The 19,215-nt window shown below is 36.5% G+C and overlaps 2 protein-coding genes across 2 annotated transcripts in view; one reads left to right on the top strand and one right to left on the bottom strand.

The window, feature by feature from the left end:
- Positions 1-19,215, bottom strand: part of LOC136827007 (uncharacterized) — a 341,112-nt gene that overhangs the window by 237,581 nt on the left and 84,316 nt on the right.
- The window catches only part of LOC136827245 (GATA zinc finger domain-containing protein 10-like), a 108,686-nt gene continuing 107,717 nt past the window's right edge, over positions 18,247-19,215 (top strand). The window contains exons 1-2 of the mRNA XM_067085018.1: positions 18,247-18,324; positions 18,474-18,678. Coding sequence (XP_066941119.1) covers positions 18,247-18,324; positions 18,474-18,678 — 283 coding nt within the window. The remainder of the gene's footprint in view (positions 18,325-18,473; positions 18,679-19,215) is intronic.

Here is a 19,215-nt window from a genome sequence, read left to right as displayed (position 1 = left end):
AAATGCGAATCACAGTTTCGTGACGTCCCATAGAAGAGAAGACATTAACAAGTGCCTGTAATAAAAGAGAGGGTCGGGAAAGTAAGTCCCGACCCCAGGGTCGTTGCGTACCTTCCCGAACTCAGACCAAGGTACCTTTATAAAGGTGCCAGTTATAAGAGAGGCTGACCCCGGGCTGAATGACGGCAACTCTTTACGCAGAGTTTGTTACCCGCAGATAATTAATGTTACACACCTAAAAGTGTAAGGAGGTACAAAGCGCTTCATGAAACAGAATCCTTGAACTTGCGGTTTCATTAAATTCAAAATGACTTTTCGCCATAAAGGCATCTATATGGAAATGCATAGTTTGAAAAATGTTGACTGATTAATTACTTTAAATTACTGGCGTCCCAACAGTATAACCAATTTACATTTAACGTTTTTTCCTGTCAAAATAAATAGGAATAAGAAACACAGCCTTGTTCCCTTAATTTCAGAGAGAGAGAGAGAGAGAGAGAGAGAGAGAGAGAGAGAGAGAGAGAGAGAGAAGAGAGAGAGCAGAATATTTAGGGAACCGTCCACTGAAACAATCTATTTTGAGTGTTTGTTTAGTCGGCCAAATCTTCCAATCATTCCGGCCTCTCTCGAACAAACAGAATTTACAATTTATCTTTTTAAAAAAAAGTAAAAGACAAACTTTATTAAAGCAATATGGAATCAGACAAACAAACTGATTTATTACTGTAAACAGACGCCGGGAAAAAATGAGCTCACGTATTTGCTACGATAATTCGTGGTACCAAAAGCGGAAATATAAAATATAAAATTTTTACATGATATCAATAATTTTTTTTTTTTTGCTTTGTACGTAACGAATAAAAAGTTTTTACATGACAAATTTTTTTGCGTTGTACGTAACGAATAAAATTAAAAATTTTCACATGACATCAATAATTTTTTGTTTTTTGCTTTGTACGTAACTAATAAAATAAAAAAAAATTACATGACATCGATAATTTTTTTTTTTTTTTTGCTTTTTACGTAAAGAATAAAATAAAAATTTTTACATGACATCAATAATTTAATTTTGCTTTGTACGTAACTAATAAAATAAAAATTTTTGCATATCAATAATTTTTTTTGCTTTGTACTAACTAATAAAATAAAAATTTTTACATGACATCAATATTTTTTTTTTTTTGCTTTGTACGTAACGAATAAAAAAAATTTTTTGCATGACATCAATAAATTTTTTTGCTTTGTACGTAACTAATAAAATAAACAAAATTACATAACGTCAATAAGTTTTTTGCTTTGTACGTAAAGAATAAAATAAAAAAATTTACATGACATCAATAAATTTTTTTTTTGCTTTTGTACGTAACGAGTAAAATGAAAAATTTTTACATAACATCAATGTTTTTTTCTGCTTTGTACGTAACCAATAAAATAAAATTTTTTTACATGATATCAAAATTTTTTTATTTGCTTTGTATGTAACGAATAAAAGTTTTTACATGACATCAATATTTTCTTTTTGCTTTGTAAGTAACGAATAAAATATAAAATTTTTACATGACATCAATAAATTCATTCTGTGGCGTTTTTCGAAACGACTCATAACCAATTACGTATTGAAATAAAAGGGAAAGTTGATGAATGTTTCCAATTTCAGGCGATGGTGCAATTTCGGGCGAATTACGGACAAATTAGAAACGAAATTATATTAACGGCTGAAATTTGGAATTCCCTTCCCGATTCCGTTTTCCCATTATTTTTATTATTATTAAAGTAGTTTAACCAGACCACTGAGCTGACTCTCAGCTCTCACAGGGCTGGCCCGAAGGATTAGAATAAAATGCCAGACTAGGCCTGGGGCCAAGCTCTGGAGCCGAATATTTCATTCGGCGTGATGATAAATGAGTGAAAATTAAACTAAACAAGTGAAAAATGCGCCGAAGTTTCTTCGGAGCAATCGAGTTTTCTATACAGCCGCTAAAGCGTATAATCAAGGCCACCGAAAATGGTTCTATCTTTCGGTGGTCTCGGTATAATGTTGTATGACCCGCGGCCCATGAAAATTTAACCACGACCCGGTGGTGGCCTATCCTATATCGTTGCCAGAAGCACGATTATGGCTAACTTTAACCTTAGATAAAATAAAAACTACTGAGGCTAGAGGGCTGCAATTTGGTATGGTTGATGATTGGAGGGTGGATGATCAACATAACAATTTGCAGCCCTCTGACCTCAGTAGTTATTAAGATCTGAGGGCGGAGAAGAAAAAGTGCGGACAGAAAAAAGTGGGGACAGGAAAAAGTGACGACAGAAAAAAGTACGGACGGACAGACGAAGCCGGCACAACAATTTTCTTTGACAGAAAACTAAAACTGCACAAAGGCGCACGCTTACACACTGGAACACATGACCACAACAAATACATTTACTCACCTATCCATACATACATAAAAAAAATAAAATCGGAATAAGTTAAGTAATATTTTAAAATTTTGTTTTAAAAATTCATTAAATGTTTTCCCGGATTTGAAGACTTCCGTCCTTCCTTCAAGAGGCTATAAAGGTTTGTCGACTCATTTTGAGGTTATGACAACACCAAACCTCGTTCTCTTATTCATCTCTTCCTGCTTTCATCTTTTTTTTTTTCCTGTTTCACTCGGGCCTCATCTAGATGCGGACATTGCTTACGCACTTACTGTGCTGGCTTCTGTGCTCTCGCTTTGAGCCATGTCCCCCTAGACCACGCTCACAAGGTCTGATGCAAGCTTCTAAAGCCATGGCTTTTAGGATGAATATATAGAATTTGAATTGAATAAAGAATTTAGGCCAAAGGCCAGGCACTGGGAACTATGAGGTCATTCAGCGCTGAAATGGAAACTGACAGTAAAAGGTTTGAAAGGTGTAACAGGAGGAAAACCTCAAAGCAGTTGCATTATGAATCAGTTGTTGGTGGAGGGCGGAAAGTAAGACGGAAGAAAGATAATACGAAAGGAGGTACAGTAAAAAGAACGAAAGAGGTTGCAGCTAGGGGCCGAAGGCACGCTGCAAAGAACCTCAAGTAATGCCTACAGTGCACCACATGAGGTGCACTGACGGCACTACGCCCCTACGGAGAGGCTTTTGGGATGATACCGTTCAAAAGGTCACGAGGAGAGGTGACTCTGGAAACTGGTCATGGAATATGACGTCACTCGAATTAACCTCTTCACCTCAAAGAAAACGGCGCTGAAAACCCCACGACACGAAGATGCAAATAACTAAATAAAAAGCTCCCTAAGAACCAAAGATCTCGGCCTTCAACAAAAGCCTTAGAGACTAAGTAGTCCTTTATTTTCTTTGTCGTAGGAAGCTACAAATAACTATTTCAAAAGTATAATAAAAAAATTTCTAGGTCTAAGCCTCGGTATGTCTCTCAAAGAGCCAAAGATCTTGGTCTTCAACAAAAGCCTTAGAGACTAAGCAGCCCTTTATTTTCTTTGTCGCAGGAAATGGTACTGAAAACCCGTCGGAAAGAAGCCACAAATAACTATTTCAATAGTATAATAAAAAATTTTCAGGCCTAAACCTCAGTATTTCTCTTAAAGGACCACAGATCTTGGGGTCTTCAACAAAAGCCTTAGAAACTAAGCAACCCTTTATTTTCTTTGTCGTAGGAAATGACACTGAAGAACCGTCGACAGGAAGCTGTAAATAACTTAAATAACTATTTCAAAAGTATAATAATAAAAAAGTCTACGGCTAAGCTTCGGCATCTCCCTCAAAGAACCAACGATCTTGGTTTCCAGCGAAAGGCTTAAAAAGTCAGATGCCCTTTATTTCCTTTGTCGACAAGGCACTACATTATGCATCACGTTGCGGTGGGGGGCCATGGGTAACTGGGGTGGGAGGAGAGGGGGAGTGGAAAGGAGGTAATGGTTGGGGGGGGGGGCGTTGGAAGCGATACGCATCCTCTTTATGCTAAGGCAAAATGATCAGAGCAGCAGCAACAACTCCGGTCTCTCGCGCACTTATCTGACACTGAGCTGAGATAGGAAGTTGCTTCGAATACACGGTAAGAGTTTTCGTTACGACCACATTTACATATATACGTACATACGAGAAAATGCACACAGACAGAGAGACACACACACACACAGAAGGATTGGACGAAAGCTCTGAGCTCTGTATATATTTTTACTAATACATTTCGTCTTTCTTAACAAGAGTATTACTGTGAATCCTTCTGTAGATAACTGAGACCGCATGATACGATGTTTTTATATTTATTACTATTATTATTATTATTATTATTATATACACATATGTATATATATATATATATATATATATATATATATATATATATATATATATATATATATATATATATATATATATATATATATATATATATATATTTCTATATATATAAACGTATATATATATATATATTTCTATATCAAACGTACCAAAAAAAGCTGAGGCACTAAAAACAACAGAATGAAAGGTTTACAAAACATTACTTCATGACAAAAGAAATAATAATAATAATAATAATAATAATAATAATAATAATAATAATAATAATAATAATAATAATAATAATAATAAAACACAAACTTGAGATAAATAATCCCAAAAACTAGAATTCTTTTTCTTCAGTGAATTTCTTCTACACTATCTGGAAAAAAGACTTAACCCGCATACATTTGGGCCCCTTCAGCTCACGGTCCACACATCCTGGCCTTGAAGAGATAAGCAACTTCCTCGGTAAAAGTTTCCTAGAAAGCCTAGAGTAACGCTTAGTATACTTGAATATTTTAGTTTTTTTACTGAAATATTCGTCCATAATACTTAGTATACATGAATATTTCATTTTTGTACTTAAAATATTCGTCCATAAATTCGTATGTTATTCCGCGCGTGTTCATTTCACTTTAACGTTTCGTAAAAGTATTTAGTATGATGTTGGAAATTTTACTTAGAGTTTGTTTACATGTTTATGTTTATGTCTATGTTGTTGTGTGGAATGTTTACATTATGTTATTCCGCAAAAGGGTTTGGGATGGGAAATATATTTTCTTTAATGACAGGAAATTTTATAATAAGTTTCATAAGTAACTTGCACTTACATCATTGGATATGTATGTATATATATATATATATATATATATATATATATATATATATATATATATATATATATATATATAGCCTATATATATATATATATATATATATATATATATATATATATATATATATACATACATATATATATATATATATATATATATATATATATATATATATATATATATATATATATATATATACAACTTATTTAGTGAGTTAAGTAAACAAAAATTTGGGGGAAACATGGTTATTGTAAATTATTTTTTTAGTATTAATTTATTCATTTCTCTCCATCTATTCATATTTTATTATTTTCTTTACTTGACACCAGAAGAATGGACGTTGTACAATAATTTTTTAATCTCACACACATCTATAATATATATATATATATATATATATATATATATATATATATATATATATATATATATATATATACATACATACATATATACGGTATATATATTTATGTTTATATATGTATATATATACATATTAATACACACAAACACAATATATATATATATATATATATATATATATATATATATATATATATTAAAATGGAAACTTTCTTCATACATACAAATATATGCACTTGTCAACAAGGACAGTAATAATACTTAGCAATAAGTAGTAATAATAACAAGAAATAAAAAAAGCAAAAACAACATGAATATAAAAGGTAACTGAATCCTATTATTACAGGAACAATTAACAAATACCCTAATCGTGTTCTGCCCGCTGAGGCATTATGGACATTGTAATTAAATTAAGATAATTTGTTTACAACCTCCCGCATCGCTTATCCAGTGATGAACAAATTTGAAAGCCACGTCATTCCTTTGCTTGGGTGTAATTAGTTTGACCCTCGGAAAATGAGGTTTATCGTTAATGGTAATTTATCTATATATAACATAGACCATTTATCCAGCAATTGGCATATTTGAAGGTATCATCATGACTGATCTCGTTACAATTAGTCTGGTCTTTGGCAAGTTACCTTTAATGATATTTCTGTCAATAATTATTCAAAGGTTCTGAATTAATTGTATCAGCCTTGATAAAACACAAATGTAACAAGTAAAAAATGCGCCCAAGGTTCTTCGGCGCAATCGAATTTTCTGCATAGCCGCTACAGCATATAATCAAGGCCAACGAAAATAGATCTATCTTTCGGTGGTCAGGTATAATGCTGTATGACCCGCGGCCCATGAGACTTTAACCACGGCCCGGTAGTGGCCTATCCTATATCGTTGCCAGAAGCACGACTGTGGTTAGCTTTAACCTTAAATAAAATAAAAACTACAGAGGCTACAGGGCTGCAATTTGGTATGTTTGATGATTGGAGGGTGGATGATCAACATTCTAATTTGCGGCTCTCTAGCCTCAGTGGTTTTCAAGATCTGAGGGCGGACAGGAAAAGTGCGGACAGAATAATGTGCAGACGGACAGACAAAGCCATCTCAATAGTTTTCTTTTACAGAAAACTAAAAAAAGACCGAGTGATTATTCTTAAGTTACCTGGTGTCACACAGTAGAAAAAAAAAGACTGAAATGAGCCGACTATTTAGCTCCTGTGGTCTTTTCCAGCCTGTTTTAAGAACGCAGGCTCCTGGAACGCGGAACCTATAGCCCGTAACCAGCCCAGACCGGAAGCAAATCAACAAAAAGGAGAAGTGAAGGAGGATAAAGACCTGCTTCTTAGAGAAGGGAAGTGAAAGGAAGTCTTCCTCTATTATATCAAGAAAGCCAAATTTCAACGGCTTTATGGGAGGAGGTAGGGGAGGGGAGGGGGATTAGGAAGTTAAATACCCATGAAGAATTTCAAAGGACTTAATCCCACCCCTCCCCTTTCTCCTCCTATAAACCTCCTCCCCCCGACAGACTCAATATTAACTTTCCCTTGTGGAGAAAAAGTAGGCAATTTCTCATTTAACTTGGGCATAGAGGCGTCTCATAACTCCTTCTTCCTTGAGAGTTTTCATCGGAAGGGAAACTCGGTACGTTTCCGTTGTAGTTGGTACTTAGGGACTGAAGGGCCTTCGTTTCTTTGCTTTGCGATGGAAGAAGAAGAAGAAGAAGAAGAAGAAGAAGAAGAAGAAGAAGAAGAAGGAGGAAGGAAGAGGAGGAGGAGGAGATGATAACAGTATGAGTAATCAACCTGAGAACTTGTAAGGAATTATACATACATACATACATATATATATATATATATATATATATATATATATATATATATATATATATATATATATATATATATATATATACAGAGAGAGAGAGAGAGAGAGAGAGAGAGAGAGAGAGAGAGAGAGAGAGAGAGAGAGAGAAGAAACTGGTAAGGAAAAACTATTAAGAATGAGACAGAAGAAGTAAAATGCTAAACGGAAAAAGAAAGGAAAAGAAAGAGTGAAAGCAAGGTTAGGAAAAAAAATTAAAAAGGATTAAAAAAGCACGGTATTATTATTATTATTATTATCATTATTATTATTATTATTATTATTATTATTATTATTATTATTATTATTTTTATTATTATCTATAACTTTTCAATTAAGTTAATACCTCCATGCGCGTTTAAAGCCGGGAAAGTGCAGAGATTTCAAGATTTCCAGTTTCCTATAATATACTAAAAAAATAAAAATAAAAAAAAATAAAAATAAAAAAATGAAAATGTGGAAATTGAAGATAATTAGCAAAGGAATACCACTATTTGTTCTAAATCATTATTAATTCACACATATGTTACTGATGACTGTACATTCAAAAGGTGTTATAAAGAACGACTGTTAATTAGCAATATACAAAAGGTAACTTGTTTTGGTTAATCGAATAAAATCTTTACGATAATTATAGAACACAGAATCATTTCATAGTTTGTAATTCATTCAGTGGTAATTAATAACTGCAAGCAAATCATATAAATAACGAGTGACGATCAGAAATTTCAGAATTCAACTATTCTCCAAATCTTTACAAGAAGAACCTTAAACTTCAATTCTTTTACCAACAAACTTTGAAAGAAAAAATATGTATCCCAGATACCATTCCTTACACGAAACTATAAGCGTCAACATCATACTTTATTTGTCTTCTGCCCAATGTGTTAGAATTCCGGTCGAACTTTTCTTTTGAGTGGCCTGAGAGAGAGAGAGAGAGAGAGAGAGAGAGAGAGAGAGAGAGAGAGAGAGAGAGAGAGAGAGAGAGAAAACTAGCAAGGAAAAAGTTTAAAGAATGAGACACTGGAAGTTTAAGGCTAAAGGAAGAGAAAAAAAAAGAGAGAGAGAGAGAGAGAGAGAGAGAGAGAGAGAGAGAGAGAGAGAGAGAGAGAGAGAGAGAGAGGTAATGAAAAAGTTTACAGGATGAGATATTAGAAGTATAAGGCTAAACGAAAAACAAAATAAAGGAGAGAGAGAGAGAAAGAGAGAGAAGAAACTGGTAAGGAAAATGTTTAAAGAATGAGGCACTGGAAATATAAGGCAAAACGAAGAAAAAATACAGGAGAGAGAGAGAGGGAGAGAGAGAAGCAAAAACTTTAAAGAATGAGACACTGGAAGGTTAAGGCTAAACAAAGAAAGAAAAAGAGAGAGAGAGAGAGAGAGAGAGAGAGAGAGAGAGAGAGAGAGAGAGAGAGAGAGAGAGAGAGAGAGAGAGAGAGAGCTACAGAAACTACAGCTACATTTCTGAGATGGGGGGAAAAAGTCAAATATTTTTCAGCTTTCAAAGGGCGTCAGACAACTGAAAGAAATAAGCCTCGTAGGCTCTTTTATACTTCAGGTTAAAAGTTTACCGAAATCATTTTCTGTTTGTTGAAGGGTAGGCCTTGGAGAAGCCTGCTGAAGCGTAGGTCTACTACGAATAAAAAAGTAACTATAAGTAAAAGGACTATCAACTTTTTCGTTACTCTCTCTACTTATATTTCCATTCACTAAATTCGCCACCTACTCTCTTAGCACAAGCTTACTTCTATTCTCTCTATTCTTCCATTGCTTATCCTTATTCTTGGTAACGCACTGCAGGACTCCTTTTAGGCCTACAAAGACCTCGGGGCTACTTATTGATTCCATAGCCAGCACTCTATCTTGCCAATCAGCCCCAGGAGAAATTGGGGTTATGACAGCGATATTGAGGTAGAACAAGATCGTGATGAAAAAAAAAAAGTAAAAGATACGCCGAAGTTGCTTCAGCGCAATCGAGTTTTCTGTACAGCCGCTACAGGGTATAATCAAGGCCACCGAAAACAAATCTATCTTTCGGTAATCTCGGTATAATGCCGTATAAGCCGCGGCCCATGAAACATTAACCACGGCCCTGTGGTGGCCTGTTCTATATCGTTGCCAGAAGCACAATTATGGCTAACTTTAACCTTAAATAAAATAAAAACTACTGAGGCTACATGGCTGAAATTTGGTGTTTGATGACTGGAGGGTGGATGATCAACATACCAATTTGCAGCCATCTAGCTTCAGTAGTTTTTAAGATCTGAGGGCGGACAGAAAAAGTGCGGACAGAAAAAAGTGCGGACGGACAGATAAAGCTGGCACAATAGTTTTCTTTTACAGAAAAAATAAATTAAAAAAAGTTTTTACAGTTTTAAATAATTTCAGTCCAATCGTTTTTATGCGTGACAATTCTGCACGCCCATCAAGGGAAGAGTTTGAAAAAATAAATTTTTTAAAAAGCATTTCATACGAAGGTCATTATATCTCAGCGCAAGGTGAAAGATACTATTATCATACATCATTCATTTTGTAACGAAGTAATTAAATATATTAGTAATGTCATTAAGCTTTTACTTTGAAGATTTGTCATATATGACGAATGGCGAACCGAGTAATGGATGACAGTAATTTTCAAAATTGCATCGTACTTTCAATTTACAAAGTGAATTACATTCTTGCATTTTTTGTAATCATGCCATAGTTAAATGTGAGTTTCATTACCCGTAGACTTTACACATAACGCTCACAAAATGCAAGCAAAGTATATGGATACACACAGTAGGCTAAAAAATCTGTATCATACAAGACAAGGGAACATACGAATTCTTTCTGAAACTTGCATCAGACTTTAGGGCTCTCGTGTAAGCGTGTAAAAAACAAAGCTGGCTCCTATATAAGTATGGAGAATGAAGATATCTTGGAATATGTGATTTGGGTCAAAGGCCAGGCGCTAGGACCTGAGGTCATTCAGCGCTGAAAATAATGCTGACACAATTGTTAAGAGCGGGTGGAATGTACGAAGGAAGAAAGAGAATATAAATGGAGATACAGTAAAAGGAATGAAAGGGGTTGCAACTAGGGGCCGATGGTTCGCTGCAAAGAACCTTAAGTAATGCCTACAGTGCGCCTAGAACCTTACGTAATGCCTGCAATGTACCGCGTGAGGTGTACTGATGACATTAACCCCACCCAGCCTCGAGAATGAAGATATCTTGATCAGAGTTTCGAAACGGTACGAAACGTCCCTATGTCTGTGATTACCGTTTCCATCCTCTCTTATATTACCGTGAATTTGGACGGTATTGGTACACTGGACAAATACATAAAGACCAAAAATATATCTATTTTCACTGATACATGCATTTGGAGACATTTAAAATTTCAGAGAACAATATTCAAATATGCGATATTACTTGAAAAACATTAGCATTAAAAAATTTATTTACTTTCACTAATCAAAACATTTGGAAAAATAAAGATTTTTAGAAGATATTACTTAATAAACATTTGCAGTCATTCTCACACTAGATATATTAAACAGTTAATTCTCCTCGCAAACAGTTCCGACACCCGGCAAGATTTCCCCCTCAGAAATAAAATGCAAAAAGTCCTAATCTGCAAAAGAAAAAAAAATTAAAAATAAATAATCTATCACGGGAAACGAGTGGCATCAGTAATGAATGTAAGCTAATTACACGGGGATTAAACTCTGCCCACATCCGTACACGAAGCCTCTGACGGAGAAGGTGAGGAAAGATCTCAAAGTCTGATAAAAATAGAACATATTTTTATCCGAGTTCTATTCCCGTCGTTCCAAAGAGGTCTGTCTGTCTGGTTTTCTCTGTCTGTCTGTCTGTCTGTCCGGTTCTCTACTTCTCTCTGGCTTTCCATCTGTCTGTCTGTCTGGTTCTCTCTCTGGCTCTCTGTCTGTCTGTCTGGCTCTCTGTCTGTCTATCTGGTTCTCTCTCTGGCTCTCTGTCTGTCTGTCTGTCTGTCTGTCTGGCTCTCTGTCTGTCTATCTGGTTCTCTCTCTGGCTCTCTGTCTGTTTGTCTGGCTTTCTGTCTGTCTATCTGTCTGTCTGGTTCTCTCTCTCTGGCTCTATGTCTGTCTGTCTGGCTCTCTGTCTGTCTATCTGGTTCTCTCTCTGGCTCTCTGTCTGTTTGTCTGGCTTTCTGTCTGTCTATCTGTCTGTCTGGTTCTCTCTCTCTCTGGCTCTATGTCTGTCTGTCTGGCTCTCTGTCTGTCTATCTGGTTCTCTCTCTGGCTCTCTGTCTGTTTGTCTGGCTTTCTGTCTGTCTATCTGTCTGTCTGGTTCTCTCTCTCTGGCTCTATGTCTGTCTGTCTGGCTCTCTGTCTGTCTATCAGTCTGTCTGGTTCTCTCTCTGGCTCTCTGTCTGTCTGGTTCTCTCTCTGGCTCTCCGTCTATCTATCTGTCTGTCTGGTTCTCTGTCTGGCTCTCCGTCTGTCTATCTGTCTGTCTGGTTCTCTCTCTGGCTCTCTGTCTGTCTGGTTCTCTCTCTGGCTCTCCGTCTATCTATCTGTCTGTCTGGTTCTCTGTCTGGCTCTCCGTCTGTCTATCTGTCTGTCTGGTTCTCTCTCTGGCTCTCTGTCTGTTTGTCTGGCTCTCTGTCTGTCTGGTTCTCTCTCTGGCTCTCTGTCTGTCTGTTTGGCTCTCTGTCTGTCTGATTCTCTCTCTGGCTCTCTGTCTGTCTGTTTGGCTCTCTGTCTGTCTGGTTCTCTCTCTGGCTCTCTGTCTATCTATCTGTCTGTCTGGCTCTCTGTCTGTCTATCTGTCTGTCTGGTTCTCTGTCTGGCTTGGACAGTCTGTCTGTCTGTTTGGCTCTCTGTCTGTCTGGTTTTCTCTCTGGCTCTCTGTCTATCTATCTGTCTGTCTGGCTCTCTGTCTGTCTATCTGTCTGTCTGGTTCTCTGTCTGGCTCTCTCTGGCTTCCCAACTGTCTGGTTCTATCTCTGGCTTTCCGCCCGTGAGAAGCAAGAGTAATCTCTCTCTCTCTCTCTCTCTCTCTCTCTCTCTCTCTCTCTGCGGAACTGTATCCCGAAGCGAGGGCTCAGAAGATACAGCAGTGCGTTACAAAGCCCCTGGGATGTGGTTCCCGAGCCTGCATCTCTTTCGGAAGTCTCAGGCCAATATTCTGTCATTTTTTCGTGTCTTTATATTTGCTTGGCGGAGCAAATACCAGGGTATTGTTTCAGACTATAGTCTTACTTCATTCTTGCCACAGTGCTGGCTCTGTTCTTGCATGCAGAGGCCGAAGGCATTGGCAATTTTATGGCTTCTTCCATAACATGTATCACTGCCTGCGCCAGGGAGGTTTTCGAAGTGTCAGGCCACTATTCTGTTATTTTTTCGTCTCTTTATATTTATTTGGCGGAGCAAATGCATGAGCATTGTTTTGAATTATAGTCCTACTACATTCTTGCCACATTGTTAGCATTTCTTTTAGTGTAGAGGCCGATGGCATCGGCAATCAGATAGCCATATCCATTACAGGTATTTATGAGACTAGCGAGACGCACTTGCAGACTGTAGAGTTTGATGTTAAATATGAAGGGAAAACTGGACTAAGCTCTAGTTAAAGAAGTTGGACAGTTAAGTATGAAAATACCAAAGATACTGGATGATACGTAAAAGGCAGAAAGAAACGCAGCTGCAAGCTAAAGAGAAGCTGCAAAAAACTTGTAGTAGAGCTTACAGTACGCCGCCTAGGGAAACTGTAAGTGATACCTATATTTATTAGCTCAACCTTAATGAAACAAGAGAGAGAGAGAGAGAGAGAGAGAGAGAGAGAGAGAGAGAGAGAGAGAGAGAGAGAGAGTAGGGGACAACCCAAAATGAATCGATACATCCAACTCTTAAAAGACAGGGGATTATAGGAGCCATGGAAAAACGGAGGCAGCTAGAGAATATCAAAGCTAAACCAAAGACGACATCCCTTGAGACCGAACTTAGCTGAGGAAGAATAAAGCCAGTTTCCTGGATGCCTGAGGGGAGACAGTGTAAAAGGAAAGGGAGAATAATAAAGAGAAATTAAAAACGAATGTATAGGAAAATATATGAGAAACAGATTTGCTGTTCATCGATCTCATTAAAGCTACAATAGATAGAATTTCACAAAAAACCTACTGGAAGTGTGGACGCAGCCTAATGTAATGCTTGAATTTAAGTGATCTCTCGTCTCAGATAGTAGTGAATATAGTAGTCTCTGAATATATTTTCCTTTTCATTTATAATGTTCTGCAACAAAGAGAAAAAGGAAACGTTTATCTTGGAAGTTATATCTCTCTCTCTATCTATATATCTATCTATATATATATATATATATATATATATATATATATTTTGTATATCCATATATTATTCAATTAACATATATTTTGTTTTTATTCATATCTTCAGAAGTGCAGAAAATATCCTCAATTTCTTCCCAACCCTTTTTCTTGAGAGTCTCTGTACTCCTGAGAGTAAAATTGATGGGCGTTTTAAAACATTTAAATAAATCTCGGCAAAATGATCCTTCATTTAATGAAAATGCATCAAAGCATCCGAAATAACGGGGACCAGACGTGGCAATCAATCAATCAACATAAATAATTTCCTGATAATGACTTTTCATTAACAAAAAATGGGACTTGAAAACGCGCGGTTCAAAGAAAAACGATAAAACTTTTTTCTCGACACGCCCGGCAATCCATTTGGGACAAAAATTGGTTTGGAAAATTTCTTTTCTCGTTCGGTCTGCAAAGAGAACAATTTATTGAAAACGCCCTCTCGTAGCCTTATTCTCTCTCTCTCTCTCTCTCTCTCTCTCTCTCTCTCTCTCTCTCTATAAAAGGGATTGGCGAGCGGCTGTTATAAAATTGCGCTCGTCTTTTGTCGACTACAATATAGTAATAATATGATATCCCTTCGAAGTGTAATCCTGCGCAGTCCATTACTTGATAAACTGGGTTTTGTATTAGTCAATGCAAGCGAGGACATGGGCGCGCACGCACGCACGCCAAGACAGACAAACACACACACATATATATACATACATACATATATATACATATATATATGTATATATGTATACCTGTATATATATGAAACGAGGAAACCCAGAACACAGACATCAAAAGTAGACAGCCTGACCTGAATAGACAGCTTAGCCTGGATAGACATCCTAACCTGAATAGACAGCTTAGATTGGATAGACATCCTAACTTGAATGAACATCCTAACCTGAATAGACAGCTTAGCCTGGATAGACATCCTAACATGAATAAACAGCTTAGATTGGATAGACATCCTAACTTGAATGGACATCCTAAGCTGAATAGACAGCCTAACCTGAATGGACATCCTAACCTGAATAGACAGCTTAGTCTGGATAGACATCCTAACCTGAATAGACAGCTTAGCCTGGATAGACATCCTAACCTGAATATACAGCCTAACCTGATTAGACAGCTTAGATTGGATAGACATCCTAACCTGAATAGACAGCTTAGATTGGATGGGCATCCTAACTTCAATGGACATCCTAACCTGAATAGACAGCTTAGATTGGAGAGACATCCTAACCTCAATAAACAGGTTAACCTGAATAGACATCCTAATCTGAACAGACATCTTAACCTGAATAGACATCCTGACCTGAATAGCCATCCTAACCTGAACAGATATCCTAACCTGAACAGGCATCCTAACCTGAATAGACATCCTAACCTCAATAGACATTCTAACCTCAACAGACATCCTAATCTGAAGACATCCTAATCTGAAGACACCCTAATCTGAACAGACATCCTAATCTGAATAGACATCCTAACCTGAATAGACAGCTTAGACTGGATAGACACCCTAACCTGAATAGACAGACTGGATAGACACCCTAACCTGAATAGACATCCTAATCTGAAGACATCCTAACCTGAATAGGCATCCTAACCTGAACAGGCATCCTAACCTCAATAGACATCCTAACCTCAATAGACATCTTAATCTGAAGACACCCTAACCTGAATAGACATCCTAGTCTGAATAGACATCCTAACCTGAATAAATAGCTTAGACTGGATAGACACCCTAACCTGAATAGACATCCTAACCTCAATAGACAGACTGGACAGACATCCTAACCTGAATAGACATCCTAATCTGAACAGATATCCTAATCTCAATAGACATCCTAACCTAAGTAGATATCCTACTCTGAAGACACCCTAACCTGAAGACACCCTAACCTGAACAGACATCCCAATCTGAACAGACATCCTAACCTGAACAGACATCCTAATCTGAATAAACATCCTAACCTAACAGATATCCTAACCTCAATAGACATCCTAACCTGAAGACATCCTAATCTGAAGACATCCTAACCTGAATAGACATCCTAATGTGAATAGACAGCCTAACTTTAAAAGACAGCCTAGCCTGAATAGATATCTTAGACTGGACAGAAAGCACATCCTGAATAAACATTATAACTTGAATAGATTCACTGGCATAGCCAGGAATTTGGTAAGGGGGGGATTCACTTTTGTGGAAGACGAACCAAGCGAACGCAGCGAGCCCCTACAGCCGGGGGCATTTTGGCACACAAGAATGCATATTTTTTACATATCCTAGAACCAGTATTAAGTGCTTCATCTGGTGGAATAATAATAATAATAATAATAATAATAATAATAATAATAATAATAATAATAATAATAATAATAATAATAATAATAATAAAACTAAGAAAAACAAGATTCTTGTGTATAACTTGTTTACAGGTAAATATTTACATTATTACTTTGATCTCGAGCACTTTCAAAACTGACCCTTTTTCAAGAGATGAGGTAGTCAGGCTGGTTCAAGGCCCAGCAATCTCTTGAAAAAATGGTCACAGTTAGGACCTGAAAGTGCTCGAGATCAAAGTAATATGTAAATATTTACCAGTAAATGTTATACACAAGAATCTTGTGGGTTTCTCTTTCCATCTTCAGAAGAAAACTGAAAGAATTTTTGTTTGGTTAATAATAATAATAATAATAATAATAATAATAATAATAATAATAATAATAATAATAATAATAATAATAATAATAATATAATAATAATAATAAGCTCTATAGTCAACATTTTTATGCCACTGGGACGTTTCGGCTTTAACACACTAAGAAGCCATTTTCGACCTAAAATAGCGGCAAAACACCAAATCATAGAACTTTATACTAGTAAAATACAAAATCAAAGAAATGTCACACTCGAGAATTTTTATAAACTACGTTACCATGGAAAAAAAACACTACTCAGAAAAGAAAACATAGTGACTTGAAACTAATACAATTCAGTGAATTACAACAGTCAATAAAGCTAAGAAAAACAAACTCAAGACGAGATAAAAAAAAAACATTAAATAAAACACAGAACTAAGAAACATTGAAAAAGACCAACAAACACAAAGAAAACCTGAGCAATAGACAAATCTGCCTAATGACCGGAAAGGAAGACAATACTGAACAATATTTGACAAGAATCTACAATTTTAAAATCCCTTGTACTTAGCCTTACACCAATGAAGGCAATTTGCAATAAAAAAACTAATTTAGGAAGTGTAAGAACTGGCGTTTTAGGACTGTAAACACTTTCCAGAAACAGCCCAATATGTTTAAAGACCAAATTGGTTGGATAACCATTATTTGCGAACATTTTTTACCGAGAATTCCATCTCCTCACGAAACAAAGTGAAATTAGAGCTAAATTATAAGTTCTGTAGATTAAGGTATTAACTGCATTTACTTTGAAAATGTTTGGACAGTGACTGAAAAAACTGAAACCTAATCCTGAAAAAGTGGGTTTCCTGTAAATAGAGAATGAACTCTCGGATTTGTCAATGAAAATATCTAAAAATGGCATCTTATTATTCACCTCCCTATCGAAAGTAAATTTTATATTTTCATGTTTGCTATTTAGGTAGTGGAGAAAACTATTAGCCTGGTGTTCATTTTCAAAAATTCAAATAGTATCATCTAAAAATCGCTTATAGAGCAAAGGTTTGAAATGTGATGGGCAATCCTCCAACCACTTTCCCTCATGAAAGCCTAAAAACAAATTAGCAAAAGTGCCTGAAATTGGGCTACCCATTGTTACCCCATCTACTTGTAAATACAATTCATCATTAAACATGTTACGTCCGAAAGTGTCTTGAACTTATTCACACATTTCATTCACTGCTATGTCAATGGTTTCTTTAAGAGGTATGTTCGTAAATAAAGATTCAATATCAAAACTGCATAAAAAATGATTTTGAGGTACATTCAAATGCTTTAAGTCATTAACTAATTCATATGACTTTTTTTTTTTTTTTTTTTTAGAGAATAAGTAGTGTCCGTTATAGTACTTGAAAATGTTACTAAGAATCTCACTAAATTATATGATGGGGTATTATGGATCTTAGGTAATCCGTATGAAATGACTTCACCATTTCCTTTGTCAGGTTTGCTAATAATCGGTGAATTATTCTTTCCTAAATTCTTTAGCAACTTAATACCATCCTTAGTAAAAATTGGGCACATGATAGACTTGAAATTATAGAAAATTTTGTCAGCTATTGATTTAACTTGTCTAACCATAACCTTAAAATCTTTTCCCGGCAAATTCAGCTGTTTCAATCTGTTAACAAGGGATTCAAAAGAGAGGAAATATTTTGGGAATTTAAGCCAGTTCAGTGGCAAGCAAAAATTTAGACCAAAAGAGAGTAAAAACCTTCTCTCTTTCAGATGATTCGTAACCAGAAAAATGAAAATTTTTCCTGTTGTGCACTTCCCGTATGTTGTCACGTGGTAACTGCAGAGGAATTAAACTAACGGACCATGGATTGAAAGTTTTGGAGAGGATACTGGATGAGAGATGAAGAGAAATTGTAAAGTCGGGAAACAGCAGTATGGATTCGTGAGAGGAAGAGGGACGGTGGAGGGCATCTTCATAGTAAGAAAGCTACAGGAAAAGAGGCTGGAGGGAAGCCAGGAGATTTATGGTGCATTTATAGACCTGGAGAAAGAGGAAGAGGAAAGTCCTAGAAAAGGGAACGAGCGCAAAAGTAATATGATCAATTGGGGAAACGAAAAACTTTGAAGTTAGTGTTGGATTACACCATTTTTGTTTGTGCTGGTCATGGATGTGTTGAGATCAGGAATGAAGTGCTGCGGGAATTGTTCTACGCTGTTGATCTGGTCATTATTGCTGACGATGAGGAGGACCTACAGAGAAGGGCTGGAGAGTGGCAGGAGTCTTTAGAGAACCTGTTAGAGGAAGAAGATCGAGAGGAAGACGGAGAATTAGGTGGCGAGATAAAGTGAAGGAAGATAGGGAGAGAAGAGGTTTGGTGGAGGATGATGCCTTGGATAGAAGACAGTGGAGAAGACGCATCAGGCCACCGACCCTCTCTCTCTCTCTCTCAGCCAGAATCCTTCACGTCTTCAGTTTATTACTATACTAACGCGAGGTCTTCTGAAGCCCCCATGAAGCTGGATTCGGGGCCAAGATCCTTCACATATAACACTAACAAGAGGTCCTGTGAAGCTCCTCGAAGCTGGACTTGAAGCCTGAATCTTTTTCCTCCTCCTACCCGTCTTCAGAAATCACCAGAGGGCATATTCGAAAACTAAGGTATACATCAACCACCAAGAGTTGTTAAGCACAGGGTCGACGCACTTGAAAGTTGCAGTCCAGGAAACAAGGTTAGGGTTTGCCAGTGCCAAAATGCCAGAGATCCCGTGGATAAGAGAAGCAGAAAGAAGGGAACACGATCCTCAGGAATCAAGCAGCACTAACTTTGCTCCTGCTCATTATTTTGCCCCTCTTAAAGTGGTGACCAGG

The sequence above is a fragment of the Macrobrachium rosenbergii genome, chromosome 41 (genome assembly GCF_040412425.1).
Source record: "Macrobrachium rosenbergii isolate ZJJX-2024 chromosome 41, ASM4041242v1, whole genome shotgun sequence".
Taxonomy (NCBI): Eukaryota; Metazoa; Arthropoda; class Malacostraca; order Decapoda; family Palaemonidae; genus Macrobrachium; species Macrobrachium rosenbergii.
This window is presented reverse-complemented; position numbering and strand designations above follow the sequence as displayed.